Source organism: Nansenia antarctica (assembly GCF_963989245.1).
Source record: "Nansenia antarctica genome assembly, chromosome: 16".
In the NCBI taxonomy this organism is placed as follows: Eukaryota; Metazoa; Chordata; class Actinopteri; order Argentiniformes; family Microstomatidae; genus Nansenia; species Nansenia antarctica.
In genome coordinates, this window is record NC_137686.1 from 15,220,605 (window position 1) to 15,243,088 (window position 22,484).

The following is a 22,484-nucleotide window of genomic DNA, read 5'->3' on the forward strand; positions in this document are numbered from 1 at the left end:
CTCCCTTTAATCCAAAACCAGTTATAAAATTAAGCCCCCCCCCCCCACCAATTTCTAAATTGTTTGTTGGACATGCGAACCAATGAGAAAGATGATTGAATTTGGTAGCAAACTGGTTTGTGCAGAAACATTGATCTCCACCAATCCTAAACCCCTAACCCCCCCCACACTCTCCCTCATCTCATTTGGAATGGGCGGGTCTCTGTGATAACGCTAGGCAACAGTATGGTCCATAGTGATTGGGAGGCTGAGTGTGTGGACAGGGGATTGGTACAGTTTACCCATGTGACCAACAATGTTATATTTCTCGTATAGCTGGTTCAAGTTTCTGGTTGGAAAGACCTTCTAGTGTCCTTGGGTAAACTTCAGATAGGAACACACACGATAATGGTGTTAGAGAGCTCAATCAATACAATAGGATTCCAATGTTACACTTTATTTCAAATACAAAGGCACAGCTCAAGGCCGATTAAAATACAATCCGTCTTTATTTAAATGAATAGATAACAAAAAGCTAAATATACACACAAGTGTTTACTGTGGTACTTCAGACACACAACCCGTACTGCAGTTCAATTCAGTTCAGCCGTCCACACAACAGGGATAGTCAACCTTTCTCCATAATCACATCTGACCTGACCCTCTCACACACACACACAGCTTTGTAGAAGATACTGTACAGTGTACACTATATCTGATGAAAAACAGATCACATAAACAGCAATAACATGTTATTGTACGTCATCGTACATGTTTTGTCAAGGGATTAACTGTTGAAGGGAATACAACAGAACATTTCCTTTATGTTTTTTTACTGATTATAAAGTGTACCAGACATGGACAAGATCCGCTATTGCTTATCCAGAAATACACTTTATTTATTTTATTTCTAAGATCAGGGTCAGAAGATTTAAGTGAAAACATGATGCATATATAATAATAATAATATATATCTGTATAGTCCTGAGCAATGTGGCATTGTCTTCGAGCCTTGGAGTGAGTTATTTTATCATTTCTAAAGCAGTGATTCATCTTTTCTAAAGCAGTGTTGTGTCTCTAAGGGTCAGACTGGGGTCAAGGGAGGGTCAGTAGATTTGCATAAGAACATGATAGATCCGCTGTAGTCCTGAGCATTGTTGCTGAGTGCTGCTTCACTGCAGTATGAGACTCTGGTCAGTACTTGTGTATGTGTGTGTGTGGTTATTTGAGGCTGTTCAGCTGGAGAGAGTGGGTATGCACGGCTTCTACGAAGGCGCCAACGTTCTCTGGGTCCATGTCTGGGTACAGCCCGTGGCCCAGGTTGGCGATGTAACCTCTGGTGCCAAAACCTTCTAGCATCTTCTTCACGATCTCCGAGATGCGCTCCTGACAATACACACACACACACACACGGAAACGAGAGAGATAGACTTGTTAGTGCGGTGTAGACGTTGTTGCTATTTATCACATTGGCAGGTGTAAGTCTGACTGACATCTGCCACCAGGGGAGTATTCCATCAATGTCACTAAAGGAAAATCCAGGCTTATTTTGATTGAATTAGATTTTTTTTCTAAATCTCGTGGGATTTATCAAAATAAGCCTGGATTGTCCTTTAGCGACAACAACATTCTCCCTTATTTAACTTAATATAACAGACCAAAATGTTGTAATCGAAACAGCAAATTAGACATTTTTCATTTAATCTGTCTTGATATTTTGGTATTTTCCCCTCAGTAAATAACCCCCCCTATGCGTGGTACCTCCCAGTAAACATGCCCCCCTTTGATGTCCTGGCCCAGACTCACCTTGGGGGCATAGAGTGCACAGGGGTCCATGTTGCCCTGCAGGCTGACCTTTCCTCCAGTCCGCTCCCTGCTCACACACACACACACACACACACACACACACACACACACGTTATAAGTCGTTATCCTTCAATCATTTTGTAGTCTAAGGTTTTTCTCTCCACTGTTTCTTCACTCTTCCCTTTCAGTAGGTGTATTAACTCTTTCAGTAGGTGTATTAACTCTTTCAGTAGGTCTATTAACTCTTTCAGTAGGTGTATTAACTCTTTCAGTAGGTCTATTAACTCTTTCAGTAGGTCTATTAACTCTTTCAGTAGGTCTATTAACTCTTTCAGTAGGTATATTAACTCTTTCAGTAGGTGAATTAACTCTTTCAGTAGGTGTATTAACTCTCTCTGTGCCAGTGTTGGCTCTGCCTCGGACTGTCTAGCAATCCCTGGAATGATCCATGAGTTTCTCTGAAGGGGAGGTCAACGCCCGCCGTCGTACCGGGCTGAGTGGGGGTCCATGGTCCAGTCCAGACCCACCACCTCGTAGTGAGACTGAGAGAGGTCCTCCAGAGCGTAGTGGCCATCCTTGGCAAACACGATCTGGGAAAAACATAGGGAGGCACATACATGTATTTGACCTTATTGCGCCATCTACTGGTGAAATGGTGAGGTGACTCAGTGAGTGAGAGTGTGTGTGTGTGTGTGGTGATGCTTGTGCAGTCGCTCTCCCTGGCTCCCTCAACCCCTCCATACCAAGCCTGTGTGTGTACTCACCATGGGCACGTCCTGTCCCGACTCCTTCAGCTTCTCCTTGACCCTGCGTGCGATGTCTCGGAGGTAGGGCAGAGAGAACTCCTTAAACTCCACTGGACCCAGGCAGCCTGCGTGGGACTCAAACACCTGCAGGGCCTGGGAGGGAGACAGACAGACAGACAGACAGACACACACACACACACAGAGAGACAAAATATGTAGGTCAGTCTATTGATGTACTCTCTAATACGTATATGGTACTAAAACCTTATTTCTAGGGACATGACCCTTTAATTTGGCTGAAAATGTCATGATCGTTGGCCTGGGGTGGTCCAGGGGTCTAGCACCGCAGTCTACAGTGCACAGACACATATGCCCATGTCGGCATGGGTTCAAATCCGGCCCATGCCCTGCTGACATGCCCTCTCCTCCTTACTTTCCTGTCTACCTTCACTATCTCTATCCAATAAAATGAAAAATATGAGTGGGACTGCCCCACTCAGAAAAAAAATAACCTTTAAAAAAAAAAAAAAATGACATGATAGTATCTGTAACTATTATTCTATGATAATATCCCCATAAGCAACAGCACTTGGCTAACAATGTACCCGAGGTCAAACCTATGTTGCTGCATAGAAAACCACAGCAGGCAGGAACTCACTCTCCCATGGTGCATTGCTCACCTGCGCCCCAGCGGCCACCTGTCCCAGGAGGTAGTCCACGATGACGTCGGTCAGCATCTTCAGCAGCTTGTGACTGGCTTCCGGGTGGCGATAGAGCCAACGCTTGGGCTTGGAGTGGGTGGTGGAGCCCCCCCCCTCGATCATGTACGCCATGAGGGTCCACTGTGGTGACGGGGGGGGGGGGGGGAAGAGAGAGACAACCAAGTCAATTCATTGAAGTTGAAACTAAAGATCATCAAGTCATTGTCTGACTAGTGAAGATTTTCACGGTTTGTGTATTTAGGGGTGTTCTAAGTGGGTATGAAAGACAGAAAGGGAGGGACGGACAGACAGACAGACAGACAGACAGACAGACAGACAGACAGACAGACAGACAGACAGAGAGAGAGAGAGAGAGAGAGAGAGAGAGAGAGAGAGAGAGAGAGAGAGAGAGAGAGAGAGAGAGAGAGAGAGAGAGAGAGAGAGAGAGAGAGAGAGAGAGAGAAAAGGGACAGAATGAGACCCAGTAGTCCGTGTTAAACCCGCTAACTGAGCAGAATAACATCATGATTTGCCGTCAAGGGTGAACTGTTCCTCAGTCTCACCGGGGCGCCTGTGAAGCCTATAAGGGGCACCTTGCCCTCTATCTTGTGTCGTGTGAGCGTGATGGCCTTGAAGACGTAGCCCAACTCGGCCTGGACGTCCACCTTGGGCTGCAGGAGCAGCAGGTCCTCCGGCTCCTTCAGGGGCTCCGGGAACGTTGGACCCTTCCCCGGAACCATCTGGACATCCATGCCCATGGCCTGGGGAACGGGAACAGGAACACACACACACACACACTGTAAACATAACTGGAGATGGTTTGGCACTTTTGGAGACAGGTCGGCCTGGTAGTTAATTCACGGTAAGTCCAAGGTTTGCCTGTGGGCGAGGCAGCCCTCACCTGTGGGATGACCAGGATGTCAGAGAAGATGATGGCCGCGTCGAAGGGGAAGCGTCTCAGTGGCTGGAGGACAAGAGTGTGAGGACATGTGAGTGTTTTACACTGAGATACTGTACTGTACTACATACTACTGTACTACATACTACTGTACTACATACTACTGTGTGTGTGTGTGTGTGTGTAAGAAGTGATGCAATGCTTACCTGGAGAGTGAGTTCACAGCAGGCTTCAGGGGACCGGCATGTGTCAAAGAAGTCCTTCCCTGCTCGGAACTCACGGAACTCTACAAACAGGCACATGGCATTACTATGTCAATGCCAGCAGGCAGCAACACAATACAACCAACTACAACAGTGAAATGAGAGGTGCACTGTAGCTGGACCCCTAGGCGCCCGTCCTACGATTTCTACCACCACCGGCCTCCCCTGATGTGCTACAGTACAGTATATGTAATCAGTTCCTAGTCCATCCTCTATACATAATTATGTGACAGCTGCTGGTGAAAGGGGTAACAAGCCGGCAGCCGATTTAATGTTCAGACTTTTATTTTGAAGAATGTAAAATACATTTCAGTGTTGTTGAAAATCAATGACACATCGCTAGTCAACTAACACAGCTTGTTTTGTGAGCCTGCTAACAATGAAAAGAAGTGTTATAGTTAACTAGGTAGCAGTTGGGATTACTCACAGAATCCATTGCATTGCAATATTTTCGGCTTGACTAGTGAGTGCGTGTCGTGATTTTCAACAATGTTGAAATGTATTTCATTTTTCCCCAAAATAAAAGTCTGAACATTTCGATTGGTTGCCCCCTTTCACCAGCTGCTGTCACAAGAGCTCCGGCCTGGGTCCATGGTGTGGTGTGTGTGTTCCAGGCCCACAGACAGACAGACACCCACCTGGGAGGTAGCGTCCCGCCTGCCTCATGCACCACACAGGGACATGGGGGGTCTCCTCGCCGCGGGCGGCCCGGAGGAACACATCGTTCTTCAGCTGGGGGAAATCTTTGGGCCTGGAACATGAAGACCATTACGTGTAAGACTCAGGACACAAACCCGCAAAAAGATATAGCCAGTAACGGTCCATATCTAACAGCTGAGAACCGTCCCAAGACCAAACTAATAATAATTAACTATCAATTGAGGTAGGCCTAGTTCCAGTAACCAGAGGCAATGAAGAACAGTTTGATTATACAAACCTATAAGGGCCTGACACTTCCTAAGCCAATAAGCACTAATACCTCATCATAAATACTCTCCAACGTGACAGTTAGGCTAATAACTAGAACATGTAACTGAGAGACAAACCTCCCCTCCCCTTCCCAACCCAATACTATACTATCATGACTTCAAGATGAGGTAGGAGTTCTTATCAGAGAGTGGGCCACTCCTCTCCTCATTCTGGCTATCATGTGGGACACCCACGTGTGAGTACTAAGGAGGAGCAGGTGATCACACCAGATAAGTCCTGGTCTCGGTTATCAGTCGCACACAGGGGAACAACGGTTGAATTAAAATGATACCGAGAGAAGCATCATGAGACTGGCTTTATAGAGTCAGCGAGCTGCAGCAGCTTTTTCTTTTTTTCAAACATTTAACATCCATTTCATGTTAGGTGACTATCATGAATGAATGGTCTTTATTGTCATTAATACAGTACAGGTACCATACAACGACATTTAGGAGGGGGGGCTCCCCTGGTGCTAGGAAAAAAATAATAATACTAAAAACAAGAAGGGAAAAGAGCTGGTTGACATAAATAAAGGCTATACACTATCTACTATACTGTACTACTATACTATACAAATAAAACACTGTGCTGTACTCTATGCTATGCTATAAATATCTTAACATTTCCTCATTATCAACATGGAAAAGCCACTCAAATAAAGACTGAACACACTGGTTCCGTGACAGAATAGCTGTCTTTTACGCAAAGCAACAGAGCACGTTAGATAGAAGTTGTTCACTAAGCTGAGATGATGGCTGACATCAACATCAGCTGTCTAGACATTTAGGTGACTCAGGCTTTGTTAAACATACATACGCACAGTATTAGATCGTCTTTGCTCATGATGAAGCTGGTTGGTTGAAGGAGAGTGGATGTGTTCAGAGATGATGATGGTCCCTTCCTTCTCGGAGACGTCAGTAGCAGCCAGCCTGCTGTCTGTTGTACAACTGAAGTTCCGTGACACGCCCCATCTGCTTACAGGGCGCGGCCATCTTGGGAAGGTCATGTGACACCCACCGGCTTACAGGGCGCCGCGGCCATCTTGGGAAGGTCATGTGACACCCATCGGCTACAGGGCGCGGCCATCTTGGGAAGGTCAATCTGGATGTAAGTAAAAACACCACAGGTGAGTATATTTTTACAAACAACAATGGAAGCACATTTTCATTCATGCATGCGAGTGCGTTCACACTGTACACAGTATGCGAAATGTGACTATTCGAGAAATCTAGTGTATTGAGTATGCCATGACTGAACGCTAAATCCCATAATGCATTGCGCGTCTCTTCAATCTCGTTAGACTTTTGGCGGGACGGCGAAGCGGCAGCAGCAGCTCGAGCAAACGTGTAACCAAACTATACGACTTGTGGTCCAAAATAATATTCCAATTATTCATAATGAATGTATCGTTATTGTCGTTGAAATTGTATCTACCACTGGACTTGCCTGCAAGCCCTACATGATCATTAGCGTAGTGGTAAGTTGACTAATCGTGAGCTTAGAATTATAAATTTAAATGTTATAAGGTTCTATCTCCGTTCTATCTCCGTCTAGGGTAGTTCAGAGATATTGAGCGTCAACGTTTTTACATTCCATTATGTTCTGTGAGATGGAACCTTTGTATTTTATGAATTACTAACTCAAATATGTCAACATTTTAAAAATAACACCACACAGGCATTAATAAACACCTAATGGATCAGATTATGTAACAAAATTTTTGACAAAAATTGAGATAGAACCTTATAATTCAAACGTCACGTAATAGCACCGTAGCTAGCTAACTTTTCTGTAGCTCCAACAACCTGACCTGCCGTGGTCATTATTAACACCGTGTTGTTGTTTCAGGGACTGATGAAGATACGAAGAGGCTGATTCGATGGAGAGATGGAGAGTTGGAGAGGATGGATAGGATGGAGAGGATGGAGAGATGGAGAGGATGGAGAGGATGGAGAGAGAGAGAGATGGAGAGATGGAGAGGATGGAGAGAGAGAGATGGATAGATGGAGAGATGGAGAGGATGGAGAGAGAGAGAGATGGAGAGGATGGAGAGATGGAGAGAGAGAGAGAGAGAGATGGAGAGGCTGAGGGGAAAACAAGCCCAAGTTTACTGGGAGGAGAAATTCCGCTAGATAGGCTTTGAGTAAGAACATTCAGTCTAGATAGGCTTTGAGTAAGAACATTCAGTTAGATAGGCTTTGAGTAAGAACATTCAGTCTAGATAGGCTTTGAGTAAGAACATTCAGTCTAGATAGGCTTTGAGTAAGAACATTCAGTTTGAAGTGTTGTCATTTTCATGTGCATACGGGTGAGAAAGTTGCACCAGCCAGATGCTTGTAAAATGTTAAATTGGTTGGTAGGTTTGAGGCATAATGATTTACCATTTAGTGATTTACCAATTTTGAACAAATCTATCAGTGGATGGTAGATTAACATATGTGCTTATCCCCTGTCAAAGGTTTATGCCAACGTTACGCTTGTATAGGATATTCATCAATGGGTTGGAGGGAATGGTCCAGGGCTGCGTGGGTAAAGAAGACATGGGAGAATTTAAAAGCACAAATACAAGGTGAGTTGAAATATCAAAATGAAATGTTTAACTAAATAATGATCAATCAGATTACCCTTGTGTATGTTGTTTTGTAGGATCTGAAGGCACCTCGAACAGGCGTGAGCACAGAGGGAGGAGAGGCCACTGCTGCCAGTTGGAAGTGGTTTGATGCCATGGATGGGGCAAAGATCATCAATAACCCCAGAGGAGGCAGAAGGTATCACTCCAGCTCCCAAAAGGAAGCGGGAGTCGGAGTGGGCTTCATTCTTTTGAGAGAGCCAGAGAGAGAGAGAGAGAGAGAGAGAGAGAGAGAGAGAGAGAGAGAGAGAGAGAGAGAGGAGGAGAAGAAGAAACGGATGATGGAGGAAAGGGATGACAGGAAAGAGAGAGAGGCATTGGAGAGAGAAGAGAAGAGGGAGAGAGAAAGGAGAAGAGGATAGACCATACAACGATAGAAGGGATGAGTGAAGAAAGGCAAGAAAGAGAGGAGAGGGCAAGTCGAGAGAGAAAGGAAAGGATGATGGCTGTGATGAAATTGTTTCCCCCCCAAAAATAAACAAGATTTGCAGTCTTTCTTCTGTGATTATTTTAGTTGTTTTTTTTCTGATGGGTTATGAATAGAACAGAGACAGTAATGACATAATAGTAAAATAAAATTAGGAGTTATGTGCCAACAGGTAGAATAGTGTAGTCTGATCCTTGCATTGTTAGATTGATGTTAGTTTTATGATTAAGACGATTGATGATCTTAGATTGATGATTTATTCACGAGTCTGTCAGTGTTCTAATGCTATAGAAGATTGTAATTTAAGACGATCCTCACTTTCTCTCATCTCACATCACAATATAGCCTATAGCCTACTGGGAGCTAGTAAGTGAGCTAGCTTAAGTTAATGTAAATTAACGTTAATGTAGGGCTACTTACTGGGGGGGGGGATAATGTACATCTGAATCAAGGACCGCATACGACGAGCTGATCGCCTCCGTCGTCTGGTAAGAGGCATGTTAGTTGGATAAAGTTGTATTAGTAAATAATCACTGATAAAAAGATGGTGAGTGAAGCAGGAGCTGCTATCTGGACCCAGGACGTCCCGTGAGGTAAGGTTAGAGGAAAGGGTATGGGAACGGGGCTGCTGGCCAGGTTTGTTATGAATCGGACATAACAAACCTGGCAATAGCCTACATGGAGCAAATTTACATACAGCTGTTATTTGGGGAATCTACATGGTGGAATGCATTCTTAGATATGTCTACGTCGTCATGATTACAAAGATGCCACTTGAAATGCATAAAATCCAAGTTTATTCATGTCTTACACATACTGTATACACACGTTCGCCTAGTAATGCCTGTAGCCCAGTCATGAAATTCATGGTCCCAGTATTGTAGCTTCAGATGAAGGAACAAGTTGTTTTTTATCTTGTTCTTTTACCAACTGGTAAGACAACAATATAGTAAGCTAGTTCCAGCCAGCAAGATTACAGAGAGAGGTGGCCTGGGGTGGTCCAGTGGTCTAGCACCGGGGTCTACAGTGCACACATATTATGCCCAAGTCGTCATGGGTTCTTGAGGGGTGGTCTTACAGTACTGTTGTGGGGTGGTCTTACAGTACTGTTGAGGGGTGGTCTTACAGTACTGTTGAGGGGTCTTACAGTACTGTTGAGGGGTGGTCTTACAGTACTGTTGAGGGGTCTTACAGTACTGTTGAGGGGTGGTCTTACAGTACTGTTGAGGGGTGGTCTTACAGTACTGTTGAGGGGTCTTACAGTACTGTTGAGGGGTCTTACAGTACTGTTGAGGGGTCTTACAGTACTGTTGAGGGGTCTTACAGTGAAGTCTCACTAGCTGAGTCTAAGCAGCTGATGCCAACAGGTTTCTTTTCACTGTTGAACTCCTCGAGAGCCAAATTCCAGAGCGACAGCATCACCTAGTGGTAATGTTAAATGGTCCTCAAGCGATAAGAACATCATGGGCAAAGATACAAGACAGAGAAGCTGAATGAGCCTACAGTTAAGCTGTGAAGCATAAGCTGTCTTAAACTGTCTGATGTACTATGTCTGGAACAACCTTACATGCAGCAATCTCTGTGGGACATGGTTACTGTACCTTCTTGATTTGTGTTGGGATGGGGCCGCTCCTCCCTCCCTGAGCTCTCTTAGTGGGGTTCTTGGATATCTGCGACTTCAGAGCAGAAACAAAGCATCAATAATGGCAGTAGGCAACTGTCATTAGCAAGGAACTCGATTTCCCAGAACTCCTAACACCCCAGTTCCACCAGTGCATTTTGATGAGGACCATTTTAATCCAAGTTTGTCAAGTTTTATCATAGACTTTATGCCTGTAGCAACAGATACAGTTTGAAATGAGAAAAACCAACAGACCCTGGGAACTAGTAATGGGAGTCTCTGTATGTGTGTGTGTGTGTGTGTGTGTGTGTGTGTGTGTGTGTGTGTGTGTGTGTGTGTGTGTGTGTGTGTACTGTGCGCACCAACTCACACGTTCACTTTCTCCTTGCCCCTCTGCTGACGGTGCTCCTCCGATTGGTTGCTAATGTATGACCTTCTGACCCCAGACCAGGAAGAGCCTAGGTCCTTCTCCCAGGCCTCCAGCCTGGTCCTCAGCTCCACTTCCAACTGTCACAGCACATCCCAGCCAAGATTTCAGTTCTCCATCGTTTGACACCATTCTAGTGTTCCAAATACCTGCAAAGAAGCCATTAGATCATGGTGCAAGTGCGAAAGTTCACACAAGGGTCAAAGGTTTTGATGCGCTGTACCTCCAAAATGAAAACAAAACGACAACAGCAGGGAAGACTGTCCCCTCAAATGTAAACACTAATCCCAAAGGAGTCAAGTCAGCACGTCTGAGGTCTCATCCCGTTCACCCTACAGTTTGTAACAATTCGGTTGTTAAGTCTGACGTCAAACGTGACGTTTAGCAATTTCCGGGTCCAAACCAGAACTTTGGACCCGGAAACACGTCACCACTTAACAACCGAATAGGCAAGGTGAGAATGTCTAAACATTCCCTCACCCCATGAGAGTTCATGTAGTCAATTCGTACTTGGCCAGCATGCCATTATCACTGTCTGTTGTGTTGAGTGTGGAGGGGAGGGGATGTCACAGAGACAGGTCACTACCAGGGTAAACTCCATGCAGCCAGGTCACATGGTACACACTGGTATAAAAGGCAGTCCTGACTGTGGTTGGGGGGAAAAGGGGACTTCAACAGGCTGCCAAGAAAGTGTTCCTTCACTGACAAAATGATTTAGTGCAAATGGAATGGATTTAGAAGGATCTGCTGTTTGAATCCCAGGCAGTGAAAATGTACTTAATAGTCCTTTACCAGGAAAAGCCTCTTCTACTCTATCTAGTGGTTAGCAACTGATCCTGTGTACCTCTCCAAAGTCTACACTAGACAGACTTATAGGCCATGATATGGATCTATTGGATTTCTTCCAACTCATGAACAGCATGTAATCTTTGTACATCTCATTTGTGGCCCTCTGTAGCTCAGTTAGTAGAGAATGGCGCTAACAACGCTTATGTTGTGGGTTCAATTCCCCTTTGGGACCATATATACTGAAAATGTATGCACTCACCGCAATGTAAGTCGCTTTGGATAAAAGCGTTAGCTGAACGGCATATATATTTAGGAAGAACTTAAACACAGCTTGTTGTAATGTAACATTTTAAATATCACAATCGCTATTCCTTTCAGACCTTCAACAACTCCCAACTTTTGGGTCCTCTTTAACAGCATTGACACTCGGCTGTACCGTAAAATCAAACCAACGGATTGTGGAAGAAGTTGTGGGTGTGCTGGGCTGCAGCCTGGCCCACCAGGGGCTCTAGTTCATGGGTCCCAGCGTTGCACAGCTGGTGGACGTTGGAGAAGTTCTGGAGCAGAGCCATGGCTTTGACCTTCCCCACCCCCGGGATCTGCTGCACCAGGGCCAGGACCACAGGGTCCAACAACCGAGACACACTCTTCCTGCGGAACGGGTTCTCTTTACTCTCTCCATGCACCTGCAGAAAACACCCGCGGAAGTAACCAAAATCACAATTATTCAGCCACTGAAAGTCATTGATTATTACTCTTTACTTGTTTTCTTATACGGGGTAAAAAAAAATAAGAGTATGACTTACTATCTGAGAAATGAGTTGGGAGGCTTCTGTTTGACTGCCAACAGGTAGCAGTGTCAGACCGAGTTCAAACACCACAAACTTCTGCATGGCAGGGAAGTACTGCTCACTGATTCTGGTCTTCTCCACTAACACAATCCCCTGGAGACTGCTGTTGGCCTTCAAAACAGGGCAAGAGACATGAGAGAGACATCATAAGAACACCACTAATGAAAAGCAGTCTGAGTGTAAACAAACCTTTAAAATAGTAGTAGTAAACAACACAACATTGAATTTAAACGTACATTTCTAAACCGAACAAGTTTTCTTTTGTAGTTATTTCCAGCCACAATGTCACACTCAGAGACGTACAGGATACAGCTGTTATTGGACAGTTGAAAGTCAACCACGCCGAGCTCATTCTCGAAGATGCTTTTCACACTTCCTAGAGTCAAAAAGTCAATGAAAGGTACAATTCTATAGGAAGAAGTTTAGCCTGCAATACATGCTACACCATAAAGGCTTATTCTATCGTTTGTGTTGTCAGGGTCATTTGTGTCCTCCACCCAAAAAATGTAAAGGCTAAAAAAAGTGCTTCAACAAATGAGTAGTGTTGTCTACCCACAGATCAGACAGTTGTTGTCTTATCCGACTCCATGGCACTTTACCACCGAGTCAGACAACCTTCCCAACTCACTCATCAGTTTAACTTGGATCAAAAGGACATGATCATTTGAGGTGTTTTTCATCACCTTGATTGGTTGTGTCCTGCGTTACTCCGAACTGCTGGGGGAAGTTGTATTTATTTTTATTTAACCAGATGTCAATTGAGAATCAATTGATTGAACATCAAAAGTTCAAAGTTGATGGGTGAGTTGAGAAGGCAGGTACCATGCAGTCGTATCACGTGGCTGTTTGTTTTGACTAGGTTGCTTAGCGAGTTTAACTTCACCCTTCAAACTTTGCACGAGTACTGAGCCCCTCCACTTCTCATTGGCAATGATGTGTCCATAAGGGGGACAGCATTGACAAGCACTGCCCTCTTTGTCTCCATTTGGAATTACGAACAGGACGAGTTTCCTGGGATGAGTTTGCCTCCAGAATTGCATCTGTGTTCCGTGACTCTGCCTGTCCACCTCCCTCCTCGCTTCAACATAAAAGCGCCAACGTTAAACTTGTTTTTTAGCATTTAGTATAGAAATAGTTAATATGGATATTGATTGATTGATTGATTGAAAACTTTATTAGAAGATTTGCAGAAGTAGGTACATGAAAGTACATATTACATACAAGGTCAACTAACAGGATAAAAACCCAAGAAAGCCACTGGCTTATTTCAATTGGGGTCCTTGATTCTCAATTCCTCTAAATCAAAAATCAGATTAAAAGACCCGAACTACCCACTGTACATACTTTGTGTTTTGTCCCCCGCCCCCACCGGTGGTGTATGTCCCCACCTGTCCTACCCGCTGTACATACCTTGTGTTTTGTTGTATTGTTCTTCCCATGATGGATGTATGTTTATCTTGTAGATAGTAATAGTTATTTGTCTGTATTATCTTGTAGATAGTACTAGTTTTTTTTTTGTTTTGTCTGTCTTACATGTAACGATGAATTGAGAATCAAGGACCCCAATTGAAATAAGCCAGTGGCTTTCTTGGGTTTTTATCCTGTTAGTTGACCTTGTATGTAATATGTACTTTCATGTACCTACTTCCTACCTATTAATTAGATGTTGAGCCATACTCTACTTACAAAAGAAAGAGCAGCAATTATTTCTAAGGTCCTCATACAAAGTGCTTTTTAAAACCAAATATTTTCAGAACAATGGGAATATTTCTCTTATCTGCCAATCGTTTGAAGCATGTTGTGAATGATATCATGCTAGAGTCTCTCTAGGTCTAGGACTTAATGTGGACTCTCAGTGCACAGCTCAGGGAAGGCTGTGGCGCAGGAGGTAGAGCCGCCGTCTAATGATCGCAAGGTTGGTAGATCGGCGGTTCCAGTCCCGGCCGGCCACATGTCGAAGTGTCCTTGGGCAAGACACTGAACCCCAAATTGCTCCCAGTGAGCGGGCCGGCGCCTTGCATGGTAGCTTGCCGACATTGGTGTGTGAATGAGAGGCTGTTGTGAAGCGCTTTGGATAAAGGTGCTATATAAGTGCAGTCCATTTACCATTTAGTGCACATAGGGTTCACAATTCATGATTTCTCTTCTGTTTTTCACTCCAGTGAACGTGGCTTTGAAAGGAGTGGCTGTTCAGTCATCACAGAGTCATCGTGGGTCTCCTCTCAGGGCCATTGATGGGAACAGAAACACAGACTATCGTCAAAAGTCCTGCACCCACACACGGAAGGAGGCCAACCCCTGGTGGAGATTGGACCTGCTGGATGTGTACAACGTCGATACTCTGACCATCACCAATAGAGAAGACTGCTGTGCTGAGAGGCTTAAAGGGGCTGAGATTCGTATTGGTAACTCACTGGACAACAACAATCCCAGGTGACTCATGCAGCATTTCCTCCTGCTAAGTGCAGTAGACTTCAACTATTAGAATATCTTTTGTTCTTATCCATACCAGTGATTTTTTTTTTCTTTTAAAGGATTGTTGAACTGTTATTGATATTCATCCTGTCTCTCAGATGCGCTGTCATCCCCGATGTCATACCCGATATCACAGGAGAAAGCGTCTACACCTTCCAGTGTACTGGCATGGAGGGGCGCTATGTTAGTGTGGTCATCCCCGACAAGACAGAGTTCCTTACTCTGTGTGAAGTGGAAGTATTTGGCACTAAATGTTAGTACATGTACTTGTATTCACCAGTTTAACCATCTCCCCCTTCCCATGTGTCCACAGCACTACCTACCTTAATTAGGCCCCTATACTTTCTTCTATTTACCTTTTTTTGTTTCTTTTTATTATTACTACTCGATCTTTTCAGTTTGTAAAGCGTCTTTGAGTGTCTAGAAAAGCGCTATACAAGTCTAATGTGTTCTTATAATTATAAAGAAAGAGCAGCATTTATTAAACCAAATATCTTTGCTACAGTGGGAATACAGTATGTCTTATCTACATGTTGTGATATGCACAATTCATGATCTCTCTCCTGTCTTTCACTCCAGTAAACGTGGCGTTTGGAAGAGTGGCTGTTCAGTCATCAACGGCTTTTAGCGCTCCTGCTCTCAGGGCCGTTGATGGGAACACAGACCCACACTTCCACAGAGGATCCTCCTGCACTCACACTCGGTCTGAGGCCAACCCCTGGTGGAGAGTGGACCTGCTGGATGTGTACAGAGTCAGTGCTGTGTCCATCACCAATAGAGGAGACTGCTGTGCTGAGAGGCTTGAAGGGGCTGAGATTCGTATTGGTAACTCACTGGAGAACAACGGCAACGACAATCCCAGGTGATGCATGCGGCATTTCCCTACCGAGTGCAGAAGACTTCACACTTTCATTTAATTCAACTATTTGAATACATTGTTTGGTCTTATCCATGGCAGTGTATTGTTCATGGATTTGTACATTGTTGAACTGACATATTGATCTTTCTCCTCTGTCTCTCTCAGATGCACTGTCATCTCCCCCATCCCAGCAGAACACACACAGACCTTCCCGTGTAACAACATGGAGGGTCGCTTTGTCAGTGTGATCATCCCTGACAAGACAGGATACCTTACTCTGTGTGAAGTGGAAGTATTTGGCAGTCTTGCAGGTAACATGAACTTGTTGAGCCAGATACAGTGCCCTCCATAAGTTTATGGAAAGAGGACAGATTGTTGTCTTTTAGTGCCATACTCCAAAAGTTTAGATTTGAAATGAAGCCATTACTAAAGTAAAGGTTCTCAGCGTTGATTCAATGTTTTATATTTTCACCATATTATAGATATATGTCCACCCTAGTACAACAAACATAAACTAATTAAACCAGATGCTTGAACATGACAACCTGAAGTACCCCTAAATACATTGTGTTAAATGTGTTTTTTTTGTTATTTATTGCAGAAAGTTAGAAAAGAAAGATGAGTTGACGAAGAAGAGGGATGTCTACTTGCAATTGTTTCCCTTGTTTCACTCATTTCCCAGATGAGTGCTTCCTTGTAAATGGATTATATATTCAAGGCACCAACTGGGACTTCAGATAATGCTGTTCAATAATAATTTCAATTCCTGATATTTATATTTGTCTAATAAAACAATTGCATAATGACTTCAGTTCTGCTGTCTTACCTTATCAAACTTAAAATATACAGTTATTCTATGTCTTTCTTTGCATACAATGTCTGTTAAACTATTGTTGACGACATCTGTCGACAATTAAGTTCAGTACATGTTGTCAACAGGCATTATTGATGGCAATGCATCTGTCAAAGGTCCAATGACTTAAAAGATAATAAGACTGCCATTATAGTCTACTGAACTGCATCTTGTCTCTTTCTCTTAAAAGAAAGTAAAATGGTAAACAAGAGAATCTGATACTATTCAACAAGTTATAGGTGTTATTCATTCTGTTTGAGGGATCCACAGCGTCAGTCCCTTCATCTTGCTGATCGCTGATAAAGGATCTCCTTTACTTTATTTTACCTCTTAGTACAAGTGCTAAAGTTTTGAGCCTCAGACAAGTCATGATATACATAACATTAGAAATGATCACATGCACTTTTCTTTACTGCAGGTCATTTTATATTTTGTCGCTCTGGTGTTGTGCCGTGTGGGAGGATGGGAAGTGTGGTTCAAGCCAGGTCTAAACCCAAACCCCACATTAAGGTTGTGCTGAAGCTGCGAATGAACAACAAAGACTTGGGGGCTATTCCACGTACCGTGATTAAATCTGATCCCGGTTTAAATCAGATCCTGGTGCTAATTTCAGCTTGTGTTCCGTTCCATCAATGTGGCTCAAATAATTTGCTGCTTGGTTGCTATGCAATACTATGGCTATGCAACCAATCCTTCTGAACAAACCTGGTAGCGAGCAGGTTTACAGGCTGGTTTAGGTAATACGTGCGTCAAAAATGTCTCGCAGGCGGAAACGACATCCCGAACGACGGTTCCGTCAAGTGTCTTTTTCCCGTGGCCTGGGGTGGTCCAGTGGTCTAGCACCGCGGTCTACAGTGCACACATATGCCCATGTCGGCATGGGTTCGAATCCAGCCCATGCCCTGCTGACATGCCCTCTCTCCCTTCTTCTCCTCACTTTCCTGTTTGTCTTCACTATATCTGTCTAATACAATGAAAAATAGGAGTGGGATTGCCTCACTCAGGGAAATTTTTATTTTATTTTTTTCCCCACTTTTTACGAGATAGATAATTTGATATTTTGAAAGTGTGATCGATGGTTTATTGTGTGATAACTTGATATTTAGAAAGTGTGAGATAAATAAAAAAGGTATGTCTATCAACTTGCATTGCCAATATCACAGTGGTGTGTTTGGCGCAGGGGTTATCTTATCCACGCCCCCACATTTGGGGCTAGAGTCGGGTCTATGTTTAATATAACAGATATAAAGAGCTTACCTTTATCAATAATGTTCATCGATATCGCAAACGATTAATTTGATTCCATTCTAAACGACCATATCGTTTTTTTCCTTGCCCAGTAAATACAGTGCGAGTCAGAAGCCCTTGTTTACAGCCACGTCACATAGCAAAACCGAGCATGCTTGGTTTCAACCCCCGAATTTCCATATCATTGGTCCTCGAAAGTCATTTTTCCCGCCTCTGCTCGATTCTATTGGCTCTGACGCTTCAAATGAGTGGTCAATCATGAAATTTGACCAATGGGTTTGGGAGAAAATCCAGTGGTTAAACGACGCGTCACGAAGCTGGTGTGAAAAGGAGGCAGTTGCGCAATAGGAGCGCGCAGGGGAGCCCTGCTGGACGGAAACAGTCTAAACAGTTGGATTTGGATGCAATTTATACCAATAGTGATATGTCAATGAAATATAATACATTTTACAGTCTTGATACATGGGAAAGTCTGATACACTGATGTCTGACTCATCAGACCCTGGAGTACGGATTCCTAGATGATTTGGGCTATAAGGTCAGGTTTCCAAGCTGATATTCACTCTAAAAGCTGTTGTTTTTTTAGGCGGAGATTGAATTTGAGATTTTTCACAATGTTCTAGCTCTATTTACTCTGACACAGTAACATATATTTGGATTCTGACACTTCTACAGTCACCCCACAGGTATCATTTGATACCAAGATCATTATGAAGGCCCTTGTGATTGTGGAGATATTCTATATTCACTGTGGGCATGTGATTTCGAGCAGAAAACCTGAAAAATAGCATCGATAAGAAAGCAGCCAGCTAGAGGTCCCGCTTCGATACTTGATTTAATTTAATGTTTTTTTTTTTTTTACATTTAACCGAAGCCTTCATGCAAATCGATTTACTATATATATATATATATATATATATATATATATCTGTCTAAGTGAATCATCTATCCATCAGTAATCATAAGAAAAAATAATCTATGCCAAATCCAGGGTCCAGTTAGAAGAACATAATTTACTACTCAGAAAGGCTTCAAACACCATTGTAATCGTGTCAGTTCTTGTAAATTAGCAGACACCATCATTTTATAGCCTACATACTTTTTTAGATGAGATTTTAGATTAGATTCAGACAACGAAATGCAGTAAAAAGTGTGTCAGAAGAGGGATTTGAACCACCGTCTTAAAATGACGAATTAATACTATGGCAGCGGTCAATACCAATATGCCATCGTGACAATATGACTGTATGTAGCCTGCTGCTGATATCACCACAGTAGTAAATATTAATTTATTAAAATATGAACATATAACAATAACTGGGGCTAGTATGACCTACGCATTTAATCGGTCAGGAGGGACAGTACAGGGGGGTAGTAGATGTCTCAGGAGGGACAGTACAGGGGGGTAGTAGATGTCTCAGGAGGGACAGTACAGGGGGGTAGTAGATGTCTCAGGAGAAACAGTACAGGGGGGTAGATGTCTCAGGAGGGACAGTACAGGGGGGTAGTAGATGTCTCAGGAGGGACAGTACAGGGGGTAGTAGATGTCTCAGGAGAAACAGTACAGGGGGGTAGTAGATGTCTCAGGAGGGACAGTACAGGGGGGTAGTAGATGTCTCAGGAGGAAATCACAGCCTTATTCCCGATGGGTCTGAGACTGATGGCTGAATCTCAAAAGTCGGTATAAATAATTAACACCCGGTATAAAGCAGGCACTAATCTTGCCCACAGCTCTCTCTCTCTCTCTCTCTCTCTCTCTCTCTCTCTCTCTCTCTCTCTCTCTCTCTCTCTCTCTTCTGTTCTCTCTCTCTTCTGTTCTCTCTCTCTCTCTTCTGTTCTCTCTCTCTTCTGTTACCGTGTAGACCTAATGAACTTATTCAGCATAGTCTTGTGTTTCTACTCCCTTCATAGCCAGTGTTATACTTCCCGTAGTGTGACTCTTACCGGGGTTAATACAATCTATCTATCTGATGTTCATGTGTCACAGTATCCTGGGTGGAAGTGATAGAATCAATCACACTGTTACACAGCTACTTCTTTGAAAGAAAACCATTTATTGCTTTGAGTGAAAAGTACATCTTTGTTGTACTTCATACGTAGGTCTGTTGTACTTCATACGTAGGTCGGTTGTAGCAGACCTAGGAGTTGTTGTAGCAGACCTAGGAGCTGTTGTAACAGACCTAGGAGTTGTTGTAGCAGACCTAGGAGCTGTTGTAACAGACCTAGGAGCTGTTGTAGCAGACCTAGGAGCTGTTGTAGCAGACCTGGGAGCTGTTGTAGCAGACCTAGGAGCTGTTGTAGCAGACCTAGGAGCTGTTGTAGCAGACCTAGGAGCTGTTGAAGCAGACCTAGGAGCTGTTGTAGCAGACCTAGGTGCTGTTGTAACAGACCTAGGAGCTGTTGTAGCAGACCTAGGAGCTGTTGTAGCAGACCTAGGAGCTGTTGTAGCAGACCTAGGAGCTGTTGTAGCAGACCTAGGAGCTGTTGTAGCAGACCTCGGAGCTGTTGTAGCAGACCTAGGAGCTGTTGTAGGCGCTGTTGTAGCAGACCGAGGAGCTGTTGTAGCAGACCGAGGAGCTGTTGTAGCAGACCTAGGAGCTGTTGTAGCAGACCGGGGAGCTGTTGTAGCAGACCGAGGAGCTGTTGTAGCAGACCTATTAGGAGCCGTTGTAACAGACCTAGGAGCTGTTGTAGCAGACCGAGGAGCTGTTGTAGCAGACCTATTGGGAGCTGTTGTAACAGACCTAGGAGCTTAGGCTATTTTTGCGACTGGTCACGTTATCTGTACATATGCAAAATAAAATATAATATAAACAACCACAACATACATCCTTTGGTGGCATCCACTCTTTAGATAGTGTAGCATAGTTACTCTTGATATTATATGATATTCTATATTAATGACACTCACAACTGTGTCAAATTTATTGAGGTAATGACCAGAAAGTACCCTTTGTTACAACATTGTTACCACATAAATTCTTAGTAAATACTGGCTGAACAAAGCTCTATAAAGGGTAACCCAATGGTCTTTCCTAGACACAGTGGTCAGATATAAGACAGTCCTTGTCCAGTTGCACGCATCTTCACATGTCAAGGAAATGTATTCGCCTTCTTGCTGTTACAGTTTTGAGAGACACATTTCAACTACTGTGTAGAGGTTAGTAGAGAGAGTGTATAGGAATCGACTTTTGAGATTCAGCCACATTTTGCGTTTCAAGCAGTGACAGGAAGTGGGAAGGGTCAGACTTCTCACCTCTGAGACAGGTATCTGCTTATCCTTCAGAATGTCAATCTCTCTCAGTATGTTATTGGTGTTGTCTTCCAGAGCTGCATTTATGACAGCAGTAACATCCTGTAGAAAGAGATTGGAGATTTAAAGGAGTGGTTTGTGTGGTTTTGAGACTACACATGAGTGGTTTGTGTACAAGTCTTCGAGTACTACAATAGCTAACTTGCATCTCGAAATCAAGTACCCAGACCACTGAGATAAGATCCCGACATGTCAAGTGAATATTTGCTTGAAAATAATTGTATTGAAAATAATAACTAATAAATAATAACAATTTATAAAACAAGAAAAACATTCAGACAATATATCATATTTATGAAATCTTAATAAACAAATACAGTAGCCTACAGACTCTAAAAGACAAATTGGCCCCATCAACAGGACTCAGCCCCTTGGTCAGCAGCAGAAAGACCCGTGGTCATCATCTTATAAACAGTGCATTGCTCATAGATGGCTATCATGTTATACAGTACATACCAGGGTTTTTCCTGGGTCAGAATGAGGGCTTGGTGGGTGATTTTGTGCGCGCACTACGCGCCCATTTTGTCTCAGGAGGGACAGTACAGGGGGGTAGTAGATGTCTCAGGAGGGACAGTACAGGGGGTAGTAGATGTCTCAGGAGAAACAGTACAGGGGGGTAGTAGATGTCTCAGGAGAAACAGTACAGGGGGGTAGATGTCTCAGGAGGGACAGTACAGGGGGGTAGTAGATGTCTCAGGAGGGACAGTACAGGGGGGTAGTAGATGTCTCAGGAGAAACAGTACAGGGGGGTAGTAGATGTCTCAGGAGGGACAGTACAGGGGGGTAGTAGATGTCTCAGGAGGAAATCACAGCCTTATTCCCGATGGGTCTGAGACTGATGGCTGAATCTCAAAAGTCGGTATAAGTTATTTTACCACCCGGTATAAAGCAGGCACTAATCTTGCCCACAGCTCTCTCTCTCTCTCTCTCTCTCTCTCTCTCTCTCTCTCTCTCTCTCTCTCTCTCTCTCTCTCTCTCTCTCTCTCTCTCTCTCTCTCTCTCTCTCTGTCAAGCTGTCTGTTTTCAAAACAACTCAGAATTGGACTCGACTTGGCAGGAGGAGATTTAATTGGCTGACCTCTCAGTCCATCACCATCTGGCGCAACCCTAACAACCTACAACAAGGTTTGCAGCTCTGTCACACTGACATGATCATGTTGATATTTGGCTGCCAAACCTGCTCTCATCTTCTCCACAATCCTAAAAATGGAGACACTCATAAAAAGCATCAAAAATCGGTTTTAGGCTATTTTTGCGACTGGTCACGTTATCTGTACATATGCAAAATAAAATATAATATAAACAACCACAACATACATCCTTTGGTGGCATACCTCTGCTGTTTCTACCTGACTGGAGACATTAGTGTACATCAACGACTTTAGATAGTGTAGCATAGTTACTCTTGATATTATATGATATTCTATATTAATGACACTCACAACTGTGTCAAATTTATTGAGGTAATGACCAGAAAGTACCCTTTGTTACAACATTGTTACCACATAAATTCTTAGTAAATACTGGCTGAACAAAGCTCTATAAAGGGTAACCCAATGGTCTTTCCTAGACACAGTGGTCAGATATAAGACAGTCCTTGTCCAGTTGCACGCATCTTCACATGTCAAGG

At 43.6% G+C, this 22,484-nt stretch overlaps 1 protein-coding gene and 1 pseudogene across 2 annotated transcripts; both read right to left on the reverse strand.

Annotated features, from left to right (window-relative positions):
- Positions 1–467: 467 nt before the first annotated feature.
- urod (uroporphyrinogen decarboxylase) lies at positions 468–6,295 on the reverse strand. Its single transcript, XM_080546438.1, has 10 exons — positions 6,183–6,295; positions 5,032–5,144; positions 4,337–4,416; positions 4,134–4,196; positions 3,796–3,993; positions 3,212–3,373; positions 2,550–2,684; positions 2,275–2,375; positions 1,786–1,852; positions 468–1,365 (listed from the first exon to the last, which is right to left on the reverse strand). The coding sequence occupies exons 1-10, from the start codon at positions 6,203–6,205 to the stop codon at positions 1,201–1,203; spliced, it is 1,107 nt and encodes a 368-aa protein (XP_080402564.1). The 5' UTR covers positions 6,206–6,295; the 3' UTR covers positions 468–1,200.
- Positions 6,296–11,698: 5,403 nt separating this feature from the next.
- LOC308171778 (Fanconi anemia core complex-associated protein 24-like) lies at positions 11,699–13,091 on the reverse strand (annotated as a pseudogene). The gene is made up of 4 exons: positions 12,990–13,091; positions 12,343–12,482; positions 12,062–12,217; positions 11,699–11,941 (listed from the first exon to the last, which is right to left on the reverse strand). The product of its transcript is annotated as a Fanconi anemia core complex-associated protein 24-like (transcript).
- Between the last annotated feature and the right edge of the window lie 9,393 nt (positions 13,092–22,484).

What these genes read in the sequence shown, in the direction of transcription:
- urod (XM_080546438.1), bottom strand. Translation starts at nt 6,205, where the DNA reads ATGAGCAAAGACGATCTAATACT. An exon ending in AGGTGGCCGCTGGGGCGCAG is followed by an intron (nt 2,685 to 3,211) that starts GTGAGCAATGCA and finishes TCTCCCTCCCAG; the next exon opens with GCCCTGCAGGTGTTTGAGTC. An exon ending in ATGGACCCCCACTCAGCCCG is followed by an intron (nt 1,853 to 2,274) that starts GTACGACGGCGG and finishes GTGTGTGAGCAG; the next exon opens with GGAGCGGACTGGAGGAAAGG.